The following is a 19211-nucleotide window of genomic DNA, read 5'->3' on the forward strand; positions in this document are numbered from 1 at the left end:
GCTGATCGTGACTTTGTGCTGGATCATGTTGAGAGCTGCTCTGAGAAGGAAGACCATGTTTCCATTGATTTGTTCATCAAGCTTGTCTTCAGACAACAAGGAGTTCGTGTTCAACCCTGGTCTAAGACAGAAACAAACAGTTGGGGATAACTTCTTAACCAGTTTCAGCTTCCTGAGGATCTCCTCAATGAAAATTTCACCTATGTTCTAACAATATGACAAAGCAAGCCAGATATGCATCTCAGTGAGATGCATCTGCATCACAGCACAGAAAATTTTCATCAGTGTTGGGGTTTGCTGGACCACTCAACCCTGGTTTCCTGCGTTCCAAAGAAGGGCAACTCAATAATAATGCTATTGATGAGGCATCATGACATGATTTTAAAAGGAGACAAAAAAAAAAACCCTACATAATCCTCCACTACAATGACACTAAAAGTGGTGCTGATAACATAGATCATCTTGAAATAATGTGCTCCTGTAGGTGCAAGATCAATAGGGGGCCAATGGTTCTTTTTCTTCAACATGTTTAATATTGCTGGCATTGCAAGTTTCATCACTTGGTTTCACAACAATCCTGCTTGACAGCACACTCTACCAAGACAAAGAAGGCGCTTGTTCCTTATCAATCTAGGAGAATGACTTGCAGATGCACATATAAAGAGAAAAATATGTGATACTTATCATCGCACCATGCTTATCAAAGCAGCATTCTCATCCCTTGACTACCATTGAAAACCAGCCACAACAGGAGCACGTAGCAAACTCAGCAGTGGACACTGCCACATTTGCCCAAGGTCAGCTACCCAGAAGATCCACAAGCAACGTGAAGAATGCAGTGAATTTGTATCCTCCACATCAATGTTGATGTGTGAAAACTGCATATAGGCTCACACTGAATGAGACTCCTGCTAGTTCTTTCAATTTCAGGGGTTTGTTATGTTTGTTTGGTTTTTGCCTAACACTTTAAAAAAATGTTCTTTGTTTCTGAATGCATTTTGGGGACAAAAATCGCCCACAATATAGTTAAAGACTTTTTTGCGACACTGGAATTTAAATATTTTTTCTCCTAAAACGTTAAAGAACTGTTCTTGGTTTCTAGAATGCATGTGGAGTCCAAACTACCCCCACAACACTATTAATGTAACTTTTTTTCTTGACACTCGATGAAAGTTAAATATATTTTGTAAATGCAGAATATTTGAATAGTACATGTAATTAATTTCTAAAATGAAGAAACCAAAAAAGCAAACTCATTGTATTGTGTTTTATTTTATTTTAAAATATTATTTCTAAAACAATTTTTGGCAGAAATAATTACTACATCACAGCCTTAACTACATCTTGAAGATTTGTGTGTGGGGCTTCGGAAGGGAGCAAAGTAATATAAAAGGTCTTGATCCTGTAAACATTTATGCCCATGAGGGGCTACATTTAATGACTGAACTCAATTTGACTACACACATGAATAAGAGTGAGTCATTTACTTTCAGCAAATACTGACACTGTAAATGAGTTTGCTTTCATTGTATTTGTTCACCTTTGGAGTTTGGTTTCTATTTATATTCTAACAAACGTTGTACACATGAATGTTCAAATGTTCACTGAAAATAAATTCAGAATTTAATATTTCATTCTAAGATTTGAAATTCACAATGGTATTAGTTACATAAAACTTCCGATCGGAGGGGTGTGTGTTGGGGGGGGGGAAGCTATGCTACATGATTTATTTGAATAACCAAAACTTCTTAAGATTTTGAAGCCATCTGTAAACCATCAAGAATTATTCAGTGACTGCCCTTGTTTGTTTAAAAATTATCAGTTCATGAACAATTTACAAACAAAAAAAAATCTGACATTTAATGAAGTTTTTTGTACACCTCAAGTTACAATGTTGATGCCATTAAAAATGGTGAATATCCACTCACATGCGGTACTCTTAATATTCCTGTTTTATTTACATCTTGTTGTACATTGTTTTAAATAATTAGCTTGATTGCTCCAACATCTGCTATTTTTACTGCTAACGCTCACGCAATTTAAATCAGGCAGTTGTCATCCACATGTCCTGAAATATAACACATGAATCAAAATGTTAGGTAGTTACCCTGAATTACATTCTAGTAAACAAATTCACAGGAAGGCAAGAAAGATAAATTGTTTAACACAGCTTTTGCATTTTACTGCTACAAGTGTACATCAAAAAATATATGCACAGATATACAACATAAATCAAAAAAATTATTATAATCTTATATTTAGTAAAAGCAAACAAGCCAAATAGTGAATGTAGCATGTATATCTCCTAGTGTAGAATTTTCTAAGAAGGATATTCATTACAAAAATAAAATGTGAAACTTTTCTTTATACAGCTGCATACAGTAATGCTCTCAGGATATAAAAGTGATTGTGAATTACTGTTTTGTCTTGCATCATGGTGGATTCTATCATGGACGGATGAACTTGTATTGATAAAATAAAAGACATCTCAGCCTAAATCTGATTAAAAGAAACCAGAAATGTCAGAGCAGTAAGTAAGGAGAAGGAGGATCATAATATAAAGATCTGCACAAGCTACTTAGGGTGCCAGCTCATTTCAGCACTTCAAGTGAGTGGGCTTGGGAGACATCACCACTCCCCCCAACCCATTAAGAAGCCAAGCCTAAGAGTCTAGAAGAGCATCAGCATCCCTCTCAAAGAGGAGCCAAACTCAAGAAGCCCAGTGGGTCATATGAGTCTTGGGAAAGGAAGGCAAACCCCAGGAACCCAGGAGAGCACACAGGTGCATTTACTGAGAGTGAGTTAAGCCCAGAAAGCATGCATGGTCGTATTTTGAACACCTGCACAATCCACCGTACAGTGTCTCGTGTGGCTGGTGTTTATTAAGTGAGTAGTCTTGGAAAATACCACTAACTTTTTTTCCTAATTTCACCCTGGTTAAAAAGTTCTTCCTGTCCCCAATAGACATGCCTTCATTTAAAAGCACTGAGAGTCACTGTTGGAGTGGTTGCTGTCTGCTAATCTTACAAATTCCATGTATTTCCCACTATCAAAGGCAGAGTGGTCTAATAATCTTTTGAGGAAGGGTAGTAAAATATCTTGGGAGGCTGCCTGGGGTGCCTCTTTCTTTTTCTGTGAAGTCCATCCTCCTCTCTTGGCTTCAGAGCCCAAGTTTCTGCCCAAGACACAACTTCAAAGTGTGTCTATTACAGCTGTTTTTACAGCACTAGCGTGAGCCCCGCTAACCCAGGTCTGTTGACCCAAGCTAGGAGGCTTGGTCCTGCTCAGTTCAAAGTTTTGTGCAGACTTACCCTCAGAGCTCAGAAGAAAGTAGATTGGATGTTGAAAAAAAGGTTTTCTCCCTGCTCTCCAGCAGACACCCTTCTACTTTAATTTCATTATATTCCACAAGCTAAAAAGAGTTTGTACTATGTCAGTACTTGGATGAGAGAACTCCCATGAACATTCAGGTATAGTAGTGTCATAAATATAAAGGGAAGGGTAAACCCCTTTGAAATCCCTCCTGGCCAGGGGAAAGCTCCTCTCACCTGTAAAGGGTTAAGAAGCTAAAGGTAACCTCGCTGGCACCTGACCAAAATGACAAATGAGGAGACAAGATACTTTCAAAAGCTGGGAGGAGGGAGAGAAACAAAGGGTCTGTGTGACTGTCTATATGCTTTTTTCTGCCGGGGATAGAACAGGAATGGAGTCTTAGAACTTTTAGTAAGTAATCTAGCTAGGTATGTGTTAGATTAGGATTTCTTTAAATGGCTGAGAAAAGAATTGTGCTGAATAGAATAACTATTTCTGTCTGTGTATCTTTTTTGTAACTTAAGGTTTTGCCTAGAGGGGTTCTCTATGTTTTTGAATCTAACTACCCTGTAAGATATCTACCATCCTGATTTTACAGGGGGGATTTCTTTATTTCTATTTACTTCTATTCTTTATTAAAAGTCTTCTTGTAAAAAAACTGAATGCTTTTTCATTGTTCTCAGATCCAAGGGTTTGGGTCTGTGGTCACCTATGCAAATTGGTGAGGCTTTTTATCCAACATTTCCCAGGAAAGGGGGGGTACAAGTGTTGGGAGGATTGTTCATTGTTCTTAAGATCCAAGAGTCTGGGTCTGTAGTCACCTAGGCAAATTGGTGAGGCTTTTTACCAAACCTTGTCCAGGAAGTGGGGTGCAAGGTTTTGGGAAGTATTTTGGGGGGAAAGACACGTCCAAACAGCTCTTCCCCAGTAACCAGTATTAGTTTGGTGGTGGTAGCGGCCAATCCAAGGACAACGGGTGGAATATTTTGTACCTTGGGGAAGTTTTGACCTAAGCTGGTAAAGATAAGCTTAGGAGGTTTTTCATGCTGGTCCCCACATCTGTACCCTAGAGTTCAGATTGGGGGTGGAACCTTGACAAGTAGGAACTAGGGTAGGTGATTTAGTACCATATATAACGCTATTCCAAGTCCATTAATAACCTAGCATTCTGCTAGCGGACACTGCTTCTGTACATGCCTTTCAGATGAGATAAAAACTGAAGTACTGACCTCTGGGGCTCATTTAGAACCTATCATATATTGTTTGTATTGTAATAGTGCTTAAATGCCCAAACAAGGATCATGGCCCAAATGTGCTGGACACTGTACAAATGCAAAGAATACAGTCCCTGCCCAAAATGGTTTCAAATCTAAAGTGTAAGACAAGAGGTGAGTACAATAAAGACAGTGCAACATAAGGTAACAATAGGGTTGCCAATTTGTAATACTTAAAAAACAGACACTCCAGCAGTGGTGCCAGAATGTGCCGCAACCTCATCTCTTCCTCCCTGAGACCCTGCCTCTGACCCACTTCTTCCCCTGAGACCCCTCCCCTGCCTTGTCTCTTCCCTGCAGCCCTGTTCCCCATTTGTTCCTCTTTCCTCCTCTCCCCATTGCTCACTGCTCTTCCCCTCTCCCCGCCACACCAACCAGGTTGTGGGAGACTTGCCTGCTTGCTTGCTTGCTTGCAGCGGCCCGACGCAGGTAGAAGGCAGCCCCGGCTGAGTAGGGGTGATAACCTTGTGCCTTTCCCACAGTAACCGGACTTTAGGTGTCTGGTCAGTACTACTGTCAGTTCCCCTTTTTGACCAGACTTTCTGGTCGAAAACCAGATAGCTAGATAAAATGAATAATTATGATAAGTGTGGTAAGCTATGGTCTCTGCACACCATTTACCTATTGTACACAGTGGTCACAATTGAGTTTTTTTGTTTGTTTGTTTTTTTGTAGGCATCATGCCAGGAGAGAGTTTTAAGAAGGGATGTGAAATAAGACAATGAGGTTGCTTTGCAGATGTTTATGGGGAGATTTTCCTATATATAAAGGCCAGCAAGGGATCAAGTACTATCAGAAAATATAATAAATGGGGAGCCAAGGTTAGCATCATTGGCAGAGTGGAGGTGGGAGTTACCTATTATTACTTATGATATTGATGTGTTAAGGTGGAGACAGGCCTTGAAGGGCCTTAAAAGTGAAAAGTAGTCTTTGGCGTTTGATGTGATAGAGAAATGAGAGCCAGTGGAAGCATACAAAGAGAGGATGATCCAGCTGAAACAACAAGTGAGTGGATCATCTTCATCATGTTCCTATTATGCCTCTGGCATTTAGGGGAGTGACGAAGCTCGTCCACTCCTGTCTGTTTCTGGCAAGTCTTTCAATGGTTCCCCAGCTGTGCCCCAGGTTTTTCAGCTCAGCTTCCACAGCTCTTCACCATGTTGTTTTTGGGCAGCCTCGTTTTCACTTGCCTTCAGGTGTCCATCTTATTTCTACTCTGGTAATGGAATCAGTTTCCATCCGAAGCACATGACTGATCTCTCTCCAACGCCGCCTGGCAATGATGGTGCTCAGATCCTCTTGGTTTCACTGTGTCAATAGATCTTGGTTTGAGATTGTTCTGGGCCAAAAGATACAGAGGATTTTTCTGAGGTAGGCTGTATGGAATGAAGACAGTTTGGACATGTCGTACTTTCTCATTCCCCAGCATTCTGCATTATAAAGTAGTGTTGAAAGTACGCAGCTCTGATAAATCTTGAGTTTGGTTTTGGTTTTGTATTTTGGTGATTTCCAGACTGTATTTAAGCTCCTGAAGGGGTTCCTGGCTTTACTGATTTTATTCTGGATGTCCTGGCTTGTTCCACTGTCCTGGCTGATGTTGCTGCCTAAGTATGTGAATGTTTCTACATTGCTGAGAACATAATCCTCTATCCATACTGGTGATGGTGAGGAAACATTACAGGTTATTATATCAGTCTTATTGTGGTTGATTTTCAGTCCAATTTGCTGGCTGAATGCGTTGAGTCGAGTGGATAAGTGAGACAAAATAGCATTTGTCAAGGCCACAAAAGAAAAGGTTGCCATTGTCAACAGATGAGGTGATGAAGGCCCAGAGAAGAATTCTTATTGTATGGATAAAGAGGAAAGGCTGGGACTCAGAGATGTTGTGCATGAAATAAAGGCAAGATCTAAGCATGCGGTAGATGTGAGGACCCAATAAGAGCACTTGGTAGAAAATGATGCCCTGGTAATGGGCCTGAGCAATGAGGATACTGATTGTTGTTCATGGTGACTCAGAAAGGAAGGAGGGATGAGGGCTTGGGGGAACATAAAGAACTCTGCTCTGGCCATACTGAGAAGAAATCAGAAACACAGCAGAGATTTCAATTTGGACAGAAGGAGATGTATCTGGAAGTGGAGAGGTAGATATTTCAGCCATCAGCATAAATTATATTTGAGGTTGTTGGCTTTTTTAAAAGTTGGTATTAAATACTACAGTTATAGTCCCACTTAGTAACTACACTCCGCCTAGAGAGATTTCTCCTGTAGTTTCAAAGGAATAAAGTGTTGTTCTGTACTTTGTGTGTCCTAAAACATTGTGTAGTGTTGCTGTATTCTTGCTACCAGCTGATGTGTTCCTCCCACATGAGGCTGAATTTTAGTGGTATTTGAGGATATAACTATACAGCCTAATGCAACTGTAACTCACAGGAAAATTGTGACTCTTAGCTAATGTATGTAGAATGCTTTAAATGGATACAAGTATAATATATATTTAAAGTTATCTTGTTTTATTTCATCACATGCAATCTTATCAAGTGAAAGAAGGCTTGACATGAGTTGCAGTGGACAGCATGTTGGATAAAGGGTCCAGATTGGAAGAGGAGACTGTGAAATGGAAAGGTAGCATCAGACAACTGGAAAAAAATCTTGTTGAGATAGATAGAAGAAAGGAGGAAGAAGGGTGTGGTGTGGACTAGAAAAAGAAAGAAGGAGAAAGAAGGGATGTGGAAAAAAAAAACCTCCAAATGTTCAGAAAAAAATTATAAGCATCCACGCTTGCTGAGGTTCACACATAATTAATCTTATAACAACCTCAGTTCCCTCAGGGTTTATGTTATTGCTATTGACCTCATAACAAATCACTATTTAGTGAAAAGCTTGTACATAACTTATTTTCAAGAAAACGTTACTCCAAAAAAGGCTGCCACCTTTATCCTGCCAAAAGCTTGTGTGTGTTTTCCTATTTCCTATTCTGAGCTCTGTGGCAGGGTCCACTCACTCCTGCCTCTGCTCCAGTCCACAAACGGCCCAGAGACCTGTATGCTAGTAAAACACCTGGTGCAGTTTATTTACAGCATGGGTCACCATCCTTGTACACTATAAAGTCTTACTCCTACGGTTTTGAGGAGCCTTCTCCTCCTGAGGCAAGCAGGGAAGAACAATCCCTCTCTCCTCCATCCACCCGCCCCCCAGCCCCAGCCTTTTTTAATCTTCTGCCTAATGGCTTAATTAGCCTTCCAGCTCTCCTCCACCCACTAATTAGGCAAAGCTCTTCTTAACAAGGTCTGTCCTGCAGTGTTTAATTGGAGCTGCAGTGACTAAGAATGCCAGCTCAGCTGCTGTTGCCCAGCACTCTTGTCACAGGGTCCAAATGCAGACAATAAACCAGCAGAATATATCAGTTTTCTATGCTTGTTTATAAAGTTCTGCTTTTTGCAGTGCTGCTTACACAGCTATGAAAGACTGATTACTTTTGAAAATGTGGATCATCTTTCTTAATTCAAATGACAGAAGACAATTGAGTTTAAAAGTTTAGAATAATAAATTAATGTTCCTACTTGACAACGTTGAGCTCTTTTGGTTTCTACCAATGACAGTAACCAGACTAGCTAATTGAAGCTCCTCTCTCTTTCACATGAATAAGTGTGTCTACCCGCATAGTCTAAGACTATTATTCCACACACCTTATCTTAAATATGGAAAAGAATCCCAGAAATCCCATACTTGGTGGCCAAAGAAAGCAATATTTACTACCTACACTTTCTATTAATACAGATTCCATGGCTACATTCATCATAATTAAGAAGTGATCTGAAGTTAGCTTAGACCAGAGACATACAAAGCATATTGAGAGACTCTGGCCACCTGTTAAGACAATTTCTGAATATCAATTTTCCTGAGAAAAGTTGTACGATAAATATTCTAGCTGAAATTTTCAAAAATGGGTAGCTAGAGTTAGGCTTCTAAGTTCCCATTTAGGCATCTAGGTAACTGATGTGATTTTCAAATGATGTGTTGAGCATTAAGCAGCATCCACTGAAATCCTTTGGATTCTAAATCAAAGTACAGTTTTTGAACCAACTTTTTCAGAACAGGTCTTAAAATTTAGGACGTATTTTTTGCATGTGTAATCATGCAGTAATAAATTAGACAGGGAGTCATTGGTATGACTACCCATTTTTAACATAGAAGTGCCATTTGTATACAGAGATGCAAGATTTTTCATGCACTAAGAGGCACAAACGCAAAATGGAAAGTTCGTATTTGGAGGTTGGAGATGAGTGCCCTTTGAAAATATGGAAATTAATGCTATCAGGAAAGATTATTCATGTATTTTTGCCCTTCTACAGAAGGCATGACAAGTCCAAATCAAAGATCAGAGATTGTGATTATTTAAACTCGTTGGTCAGATATGCTTCCTAGATTGGCTGGTTGGTTTCTCCTTGCTAGTAAAGCTTTCTTACTTGTTCTGCCCCTCCTGTGCTCTCTGTCCCCTTTCTGCCCCTGTCTATACTCTCTTGAAATGTTTCCTTTCCCTCCTTATACTTCAACCCTCCTTCCTCTCTTTACTGCTTAGTTTCTTGTACTAACAACTTATTTGGGATTCCTCTCTCTCTCTCTCTCATGAACACTCACCATGCTAGATCCTTTTCTTCTCTTCTTTACAATCTTTTTCTCTTGAGGCTCCCTGTCTTGTTCATTATTATTTACAGTAGCACCCACAGTGTGCTGGGCACTGTACAGATACAAAGGAAAAGGCAGAGTCTGCCCTAAAGAGTTTTAAATAAAGTGATCAGAAAGATAATAAGCATGTGGTTTTATTAAATGACTAGGCATGTCAGAATGGTGTGTCTCTGTGTGTGTGTGTGTGAGAGAGAGAGAGAGAGAGAGAGAGAAATTTCAACTTGTCATAGCAAACCCCAAACTTTTGGTCTGGAAAGAAAAAAAATATATCAGTTTTCAGATTTTTTTTTGAGTCAATTTTTTCTGTGAAAAGCAGATATTTTCCATGAAAAACATTTATTTAATTGAAAACCCAATTTTCCACTAAAAAACAATTGAATAAAAATTTCTGACCAGCCCTACTATAAAGTTTTCTTTTTTTGACAAGCCCTACTACAAAGATTCCTATTTTAAGCTCAACTCAGCAAGTTCTTCCTTCCATCCTTTCTCCACCACTCAATCACCACAACTTCCCCCACTGCAAGAGTTACATAGTCTTTAATATATGAAAGATCACAAGTATATTGTTCTGTAGATATACTATAGAAAGTAAACAGAAGTTTAGATTAAAGAAAAATAATTTCAGATAGACTTGAAGATTAAAGGCTATGTAAATAGGAAGCTTTATTCAGTATGAGACATAAGACTAACCACCCCCTTTCTTAAAAAAAGTTCTTGACTTTCCCTCAATTTAATTAATTTCCATTAATCAAGAAGATTATATTTACCACAAATACTATGAAAGTCAAAGTTACTCTTGAGGGTCTGATCCTCTTCCCTGAGCATTACAGGAGTTTGTTTCTTTTACTGTAATCCCTCCTTTTTTTGGTTTCAAGGACCTTCCTATTTTAATTTAAATGTGGATTAGTGAATCCTATCTTCATTGTAAATTCTTCTCATCCAATATCCTTAATTGTGTATGTTTTTGTATAGTTTGAGTGCATTGTTCTTAGTCCAATTCGGTAATTTCTTCACAACCATGACTAGCCTTACCCTTTTCAATCTGCATTTAGAGCTGGCCACTGCATCGAAGCAGTTATGATTAAAGCTTTTAATGACCTTTCCATTGCAAATTCAAAAGGTTTATCACTAGTATTGATTTTGCTTAAACTTATTTGCAGCTTTTAAACAGAATTGATTATAGGAGACTTATTTACTGGCTGTCTTCCACATTTGGTATTCAGAAACATGCACTAAAGTGCTTGGAGTTTTATCAATCATTCTCGATTATTTAAGGGGAAAATTGTTTTTTATTTTATTTTATTCTTGATCCATCAGACCATTGCAGGATTTGGTTCAGGATTTTTTCATTATCCTTGGAGCTAACTGGTGCTTTGCTTAACTTGCAATGGGTTTGAATAATATTGTGATGAACCTGTTAAGCAGGAAACTATGATTATCTTCCCTTCCCTTTCTCCTGACCAAGCAGAAGGACGCTGACCCAGGAAATGACCAGACACTTCTGGGGAACCAGTGGATATTTGGAAGCCAAGAGCGACAGAGAAGCTGGATGCAGAGAGAAACACCCAGGAACTGGGTACACAGCAGGTAGTTCAGAAGCTGCAGAACTGTAATCTGGAGCTGCGTACGACTGCCAGACATTACAGCTGGGTGCAAGTCTGTTTGGGGCATGAAGACTGGGCAGAGAGCCAGTGCAGATGGGTCCCAGTGAGATATACCATTAACTGAGCCTGGCCTGGAAAACTTCAAGCTCCTATTTGCTTTAAATAGAAATTTGGACTAGGGAGAGCAGCACAGAGTCTAGGACTGACGAGCCCTAACCCTTGACTGGACTGTCCCTGACCACCACCAGGGGGCCCAAATAAGAACTACTATTGTCTCACTCAGTTATAACTGCTTAAGCCACTGTACCTAGGGTACCTGAAACCTTTCCCTTTCTTACTAGCACTAGTAAGACATCACTTAAGCCACAAGCCTTAGTGGTTACTCAGACCAACCGAAGCTAGCACTTACAAGGTCTAGGGGCTGAAGTGCGTTCAGCGCTTGCCTCCTAGTCGTGGTACACCTGACACACTACCAGTATCTTAGGGCATGTCTACATGACCAGGCTCAAGGCAAAACCCCTTGCATCTACATTACAACTGCATTAACCCAGGGCTTGGACCAAGAGTTCCAGAATCCTGCAGGGCTGGAGAGTCCCGAGCTTGAGTGAAACTGGGGCCCAGGGTCCAAGCCTTATTGCTTTGCAGTGTAGACACAGCTCTGCTTGACTTGGGTCCCATGAGTCATCCAGAAGTATCCCACAATTCCTTGGGGCAAATTCTTTAGCCCTCAAAGCCAACAATCTGCATTGCACTCTACTGAAAATGGAACTCACCCCTGTGATGCTATGTACCTCGGGGGAACACCCAGTACCCCCATGTTCATCCGTTTAAAATGATTGTGTAGTATCCAATGCAAAGTTTGTGATGTTGGGTGTCTTTGGAAGGCTCATGATGCACTGAGCATTGTTGTTATAGTCATGTTATAGGTTAAAATTGTATATAGTTTTTTATATATAGACTTTTATATAGTTATGAAAATGTGTCTTCATGGCTTAAAATAAGCCCGGGCAAAAACTCCTAGAGCAGAGAGGCAGTTCACAACTCATCAGGGCATGTATGGGACAAACCCATCCCAACCTCACAGGAACAAAGGACGCTGGCCTAGGCAGCAACAAAAGGATCTGTTAAACTCTCGAGTGAGTCACCCTCCTTCCTTTGATCAGTTTGGGACTGCGATGAGGTAATGCTCACCTGACTCTGAAGGGGGGGGAGGCAAAGCCAAGAGGGAAGAAGAAACATGATAAAAGGGAGAGACGTTTGCCATGCTCTTCCTCCTCCATCTACAGACACCACCACCCAGCAACTGAATCACTGACCAAAGGGGAGAGGCTCACAAAAGGCACACTATCAGAGATTTCTCCTGGCTTGCAATGTGCTTATGGCCCTGCACCAGAAGTGGTGGTCTACGTAGGGAGCATCAATGACTATGCCAATTATATTGAGCAGCATCTGCCAGGGAGAGTCTGTAGTGCCAGGGTACTCCTCTTCCTCTGCCTCATCCTCCTCCTGCAGATCCATCAGGAAATCCATCAGGTACTTTTGGTGGGATAGAAAACACTGCTAAAATGTTCACCATTTAGTTGAGGTGTAGATAAAATATTCAGGCCCAGATCCAGCAAAGCATTTGTGCATGTTAGAAATTTAAAGCTGCCTGAGAAACCAGAGCAGTGAAAAGCAGCTATAACAAGAATGAGTTCTGGCAACTATGTCTCCAAGCAGAGAACATTTTGTATTTTGACTCCATATTTTTCCTCTTTGGAGAGGCAAAGAATAGCCCTTGAAGCCACGCTCAGCCTACGGCAGACTTACATGACAGCCACTTACAGCATGAGGGCCTATTGTTGGAGAATCTTGACAGTAAGAACAGCTTTCCCTCCAAAGGAATAGTTATGTCCAAAAAGAGTCTATAGTATATAATCAAGCTGGAAAAATATGTTACCAGGAATAAAACACAAAACCATTCAGAGAGTATCCTCTTGAGTGGCCACTGGTTGGATTCAGAAAGATCAAGAACAAATCAATGCTAGGATAATTACTTTACATCTACTTCACTTCATTTGTAGTAATGCATTCCTATGAGAACCTATTTTCATCTGAATTCAGTTAGTGACGCTGATGCTTTACCTAATATTTATTAGAGAATAATTCTGAATATGTCTTTAACTTGTTGCAAAGTATATTTGCAACTTAGCATATCCAGCATGTGGCACCACTTGTAACCTGTTATAAAATTATCCAAAATAATTAAAACACAATTTCAGACTGACTTTTTAGGGAGGAGTGTGTTTGTCATTTTATTTGGTATAGGGAAGTATACACCACAATTTAGGAATTTATAAACTCTACAGGCTTGGAGACTTTATAAGCTCTGCAGTTACTGAGCACATAACATGATCTGCAAGCCTGTTTCTTAGAGGCATATGTACACAAATGAGCCTGCTAACCTTACATATGGACCAGTATTAAAAGAATTTTAACATACAAATCACTAGTGGTTTGGCTGGTTTTAGTTTGTATGCTAAGGTAATGTGTGTGCCTGAGTGTGTGTGCATGCACAACTATGTTGACTGTATTGTCAGGCAATGTGTATAGTGAACCTACAAGAAAGTGAGGTTTGCAATTGTCTGAATCTGTAAAACACTGAACTGTTATCCTATACAACAAAACAAGGGGTTTCAAATATTTCTGAAGGCCTGAACCTGTTCCCATTTAATTTAACAGTGGTTTTTGCCATTCATTTCAGGAGGAGCAGATTTAGTCCTTTGACTGCAGACAACTGAGAAGCCAGAAATGATACACAAGGTTGTCTGAAGCTTCCCTGGTAAATCTAAACAAGCTTTGGTTTTTATTTCATGGTCAATCTTATATTTATTAGAGTTCTTTCCCAGTTCCAAAGGGATTTAGATATGCTGTAGAATTGGGATGACACATGTGAAATCAAATTTACCACTGGCAAGTATGAATACAAATATGCACATCTGTCTTCAAAATAAAAACAAGTAGAAAGGTGGCACTGAACTAACTAAAGACCTTCTAGTGACAAGACTCCTCTGTCAAGCCTTCTTTGTCATCTATTGAGGCATTTAAAATTGGCAAGAAAATGCACTGGATGTTGTGACATTTGGGGTTCACCCAGGCCAGTAAGGGGTTCAGTCAACACCTGCATTGTAACCCTAGGTGTTTTGTGACTGTGCAGTTGGTTCAGAGCTCCAAACCCAACAGCCTTACAGCAGCCCTCAAGCCTCACCCTGGTTTTGCCCAACTTGGATACTCCTTGAAGGCAGACGTTAATACCCATCCAGCCCTGAATGTGCCCTCCCTGCAGGGTCCAGTCACTCTCACAGGACCCTAACAGAAATGTATTAGGTTTCCTGCCTCTACAGAGACAGTACAATAATATTCCAATATTCCAATACTAGAAGCACACACTTTACTGAACTTATCCAGCACAGATGATATATAATGAAAGCAAAACAAGTTTATTAACAAAATAAATATGGATTAAGTGATACCAAGTAAAATAAAATAAAGGCAGACATGGTTATCAGCAAGTGAAAGTGAAAACACTCATCTAAAAGTCTAAAACTTAATTTAGCAAGACAGTCTTTGTTCAAGATGTTTTTTTTTCTCTCACCCACAGTCTCCTTTGCAGCCTTTTACTGGCTGGCCTTGCTAGGACCCATCGCTAAAATCAAATTGCTTCCTTTGTCTCCTTAAAATGAAGGATAATTTAGGGGTTTGCTCCCCTTCTCTTTATAGATCTGTAAACTTTTGAAATGTATTCTTCTGAAGGGTACCCCAAATATAGTTCATTAGTTCATGATGAGTTAAGGACCCAGGAGGTCTGAAAGATAAGGCTCCATGCTGGATTCTCCCCTCCGCTGGTAGTTACTACTATGCAAATGATCTCTTCCTGATGCAACCTCCGATACAAAGGAATACTCTCTTGAAGTAGTTCTCAAACTTTAGCAACCTGAGGGACCCTGTTTTGATTTAAATTTTTGGGGATGCCCAAACACCCCCCGCTCAGCCATTTCCCCTTCCCCTATGGGCAGCTCTTATGTCAGGTGGCTCCCGAAAATGATTGGCAACATACCTCTGGCAGTGATTCCTAGGCAGGGGGCCAGGGAATCTCTGAATGCTGGCACTGCCTGTAGGCACTGCCCCTGCAGCTCCCATTGCCCATAATTCCCGGCCCATGGCAGCTGCGGAGTCGACGTTCAGGCCAGGGGCAGCGCATGGAGACCCCCAGGCCACAGGGACGGGCTGGCCGCTTCCAGGAGTGTGTTCCCAGGTTCCCCACTCCGCCCCCTCCCTCCCAGGGACTCCCTTAGCTGTTCCCTGGCCTGAAGGAGGCCCTGGGAGGGAGGGGGAAGATGGAGGGATGGGGGAGGAGTTGATCAGCAGGGGCTGCAGGCCCCCAGTTTCAGAAATGCTGGTATATTGAAAAGGGACCACACCTGGTCTGAGGTATCCGCCTCCTTCCTTTGTCTAGAGAAAACCTGTTTATCAACTCCTTCTGACATGTCTGATTTAAAGACCTTTTAGGACACAGACTTTAAAACACAGTACTAGTGAGCAGCCATACTTTTTTCATGCAGCATTGCTACATATATTTTACAATGATATTATTGACCAGGGTGTTATCAGTTTTCAAATGATACCTCACAAGGCATATTCTGTACAAAATTATTGCAGTAGTGTGTGGGATGTGAATACAGGGTGACTTGGATCACAGATATACCTTAAACTATTCAACTTATATCATGGCAAAAAAATGAGAAAATACGGTAATGTACCTAATATACTTTTTTGTTGTTTAATCCAATTTAATAATGTGGGTTAAGTCCTAGAAGAGATTGTTTCCCACCCATGTTATCCATGTGTGAAAGGTGGACAGTTAGGCAGAAACCACCTAATTTTTAGAAAAGTAATAGCCATAAAGGATTAAGGGCCTAATTCTCATTTGCTCTAAAACCCTTTTACACTGATGATAGTGAAAAGGGGTCTTAAGGTGGGTGTAAATTAGTGGGGCTTTAGTGTAAATGATAACCAGTCCTTAAGTATTCTTCTGTGTCAGGATCTATGTATGAGCCCATCCCAAAGGACTGAATCCAGTACACAGAGGAGATGTGAAGATTCATCTATGATCCTCCTCTCCCCATGTGGAACTTGCACCTACATGTGAAAGGAGTCTGGACAACCCAGCTATGTCTAAACACTACCATACCCACATCCGCTCAGGATGTCTGGTGGGCGTATAAAGTGGTGGCGGGAATGCTGGAGTTGAGCCAGTTGACAGGAAGGATAATGAGAGACAGTGGGATTGTCAGTTCACTAGATAAAATTTTTGAGGAGTTTGCTTGCAACTGGCAAATGGGCTTGTGCAGATATTGAAGGTTAGAAGAACAGGAACCAGATTTTAAGAGGAGACTGAAGCAGGGGCATAGAAAGGTGAAAGAGCACTGAGCAGGGGATGGAGAGTTCTGGGCCACTTCCACAATTCCTGATGGGGACCTAAATGGAGAGTATATTTCTGTATCATCATAGATAGGTACCTTGCATCTTAGCCCCTTGCATTTGTTCAGCATCTCATTTACTCAGATAATATGGTTACGGTGGTAAAATAAAAACCTAAATGGAAAGAATATTTTCTCCTTAATACATTGACAATCATTGTGCTGACTTTCCCAGTCTTGCATATCCCTTGCATGGCTCTTGCATTTTTCTCAGTATGAGTAGTATAATTCACAGCTTTTTTACACTGCAAAGGAGACAATGACACCAGTGCATGGCCACTCCGCACAACCTGGACCTCTAGGCACTGCCTATGTCAGTTTAAAGTGATGAGGCATTCCTTGCAATGGCCCACAAATACCACAGGTTGATTACAGTCTGAATAAATGGCTGAATACAGAAATACACTAGGGCAGTGGCTCTCAAACTGTGGGTCGAGATCCCAAAGTGGGTCATGACCCCATTTTAATGGGATCACCAGGGCTGGCATCAGACTTGCGGGGGCCAATGGCCAAAGCAAAAGATTGAGCCCCACCACCTAGGGCTGAAGTTGAAGCCCTTGGGCTTCAGTCCTAGGCAGCGGGGCTCAGGCTTCAGCTTTGGCCCCCTACCCAAGGCGGGGAGGCTTGGATGGGCTCAGGCTTTGGTTCCCCCTCCTGGGGTTGTATAGTATTTTTTTGTTGTCAGAAGGGGGTTGCAGTGCAATGAAGTTTGAGAACCCCTGCACCAGGGTCTGCTTTTCAGAGGGGTCTCATGCCCAGTATCCCCCCACACACACTTTGAGAGCCATTTTACTGTCACAAAACCAGAGGTCATTTCTGAAATCAGGCCCTCAATGAAGAGGGAGTAGTTTCAGGTGTAAATGAAAGCCATAACCTAAGAAAAGCATCATGTAGGTCTGCTGCCTCATACCACGATGACCCTTTGCAATGCATTTAGCTTGGTATTTTTTTACAAGTTGTAATGGCAATATACATTTGCATGCATAATTATGATTAAAATGAGTTAGTAACATTTTTAGTTTTAATGCATATTTTCTGCCTATGCAAGTTAACAGTTTAGGGGAAGGGCAGTATTGAGAAATATTCCTTTACGTGCATATTTTGGTTTAACTAATTGTTTTTAAATTTATAAATCTGTCATAACTAATCATAAGCATAAATTTTACATACTGGGGGAAAGACACCCGTAGGACTGATCTGCAGGTATTGACTTCTGTGAACATCCTCACTTGAGCAAACTTGGTTTTATGTGGATGTAAAACACTCAGATCAGAATGGTAGTTTTGCATCCACTTTTCACATGCATAAGTGAATTTTCAAGGTGCAGGTTGATAGATAATCCAGATGTTTATTTTAATTGTTTCAACACCACGTTTTTATGCCCTACCTATGTGCAGGTATCCTACGGTTCCCAGCAATCAGGATAACATCACAGAGTTGCTGTTGCTTCAAGTAGCTTTCCATCTTTCTGAAGGTTTGTTCAGCATGGTGTACTGCCTGATAGAACTCCTCAGAGCTACTGGAGTCCATATCACATTGAGGTGTCAGGGGATGGCCGACTGCTGACAACCTGTGAAACACAAAAGAAAGGCAGTGTTGAAATGCCACCAATTCTCTAGTCTTAATCAAAGACTTTTAGAGGGTGATAGAGAGAAATCAATACATCTTTTCCTATAATCACTGGAAACACAAGACAGCAAAATATTTTTTTCAGTTTAAAGAACCAACTCATTATGTAACAATGGTTTAGCAAAACCACTGTTGTTTCTGGGACACTGAAAAAGTATATACAGTAATTTCTTTCAGCTAAAATAAAATATTATTAAATCTGTAAAAGTCAAAGAATAAAAAGAGTTTAACGTACTTAGGCTAATGTTCATTGTAGAATACGGTCCCTAGGTTATTGAAAAATCAACTGTCATTATTTTGTTACTGTTTTTGCACTCTGGATTCTTATTATTTACAAAACTTTATAAGTTGCTATTTATACAGAATTTTTTGCAACAGAATACATGGAAAAGTGAGCTTTCACAGGAGAAATTAAGGAATAGAACATCTCTATACTTGTTATAAGTATGCCTAGTCTAGTTCAGATCTTTAAATCTTAAAATTGTTATGATCCATTTCAGAAGACAAAACTGACTTCACTGGAAATAGGATTGGGCCCTTAGTGTGGTAATAAATATCCAACACTGAGCCAGAACTTTAACAAATAGTTAATGATGCTAATCTTAATTTAGCCCATTGTGGTAAGCTATTTGTGATACCAAAATTCAGAAAGCGGGTCTCAGAGATTAGGGATAGATGTAAAATGCCTGTGAAGATGCAAAACCTTGGATTCCAAAGCTTGAAGAGTTTCAGATCTGAGTACAAGCCCTTTGCTAAAAGTAAAAATATCTGCCATCAGAATTCTTGATCTTTCACGTGAGTATGTGCTCCCAGTCATTCCTTGAGCAATACAGAAGTATTGGTACAAAAACAATCCTCTCCTTTTACAAACATTTTGTGCGACTACTTCAAATTAAAACTGTGGGTTTTTTTCATATCTAGGTGTGTTAAAAATGATGTGTTTCACATGAATTTCATCAAATTCTTCCACTCAACCAAACCTATGCAAATCATCTAAATCAACAGGATGGTATCAGAGTAACTGAGGGCAGAATTTATCCCAATATATCAAAGATATGCTCAATAAATAAAAAGCAATCACAATGTATAAATATTCTACCAAAATGAAAATGCTAAAGATAACATATGGTGATTATTGATCATTGATAACCATGATACAGCCTTTTCAAAGAATCCAGTAACAAGAA

General features: G+C 40.3%; 1 protein-coding gene across 2 annotated transcripts in view; it reads right to left on the bottom strand.

Moving 5' to 3' along the window:
* Positions 1 to 19211, bottom strand: part of KLHL1 (kelch like family member 1) — a 456335-nt gene that overhangs the window by 305475 nt on the left and 131649 nt on the right. The window contains exon 2 of one of the 2 annotated variants that reach the window (XM_077806880.1): positions 17783 to 17965. The exons of the other annotated variant lie outside the window; for it this stretch is intronic. Within the exon in view, the coding sequence (XP_077663006.1) occupies positions 17783 to 17965 (183 nt within the window). The remainder of the gene's footprint in view (positions 1 to 17782; positions 17966 to 19211) is intronic. 2 annotated transcript variants of the gene reach the window in all.

Source organism: Eretmochelys imbricata, chromosome 1 (genome assembly GCF_965152235.1).
Source record: "Eretmochelys imbricata isolate rEreImb1 chromosome 1, rEreImb1.hap1, whole genome shotgun sequence".
NCBI classification, from domain to species: Eukaryota; Metazoa; Chordata; order Testudines; family Cheloniidae; genus Eretmochelys; species Eretmochelys imbricata.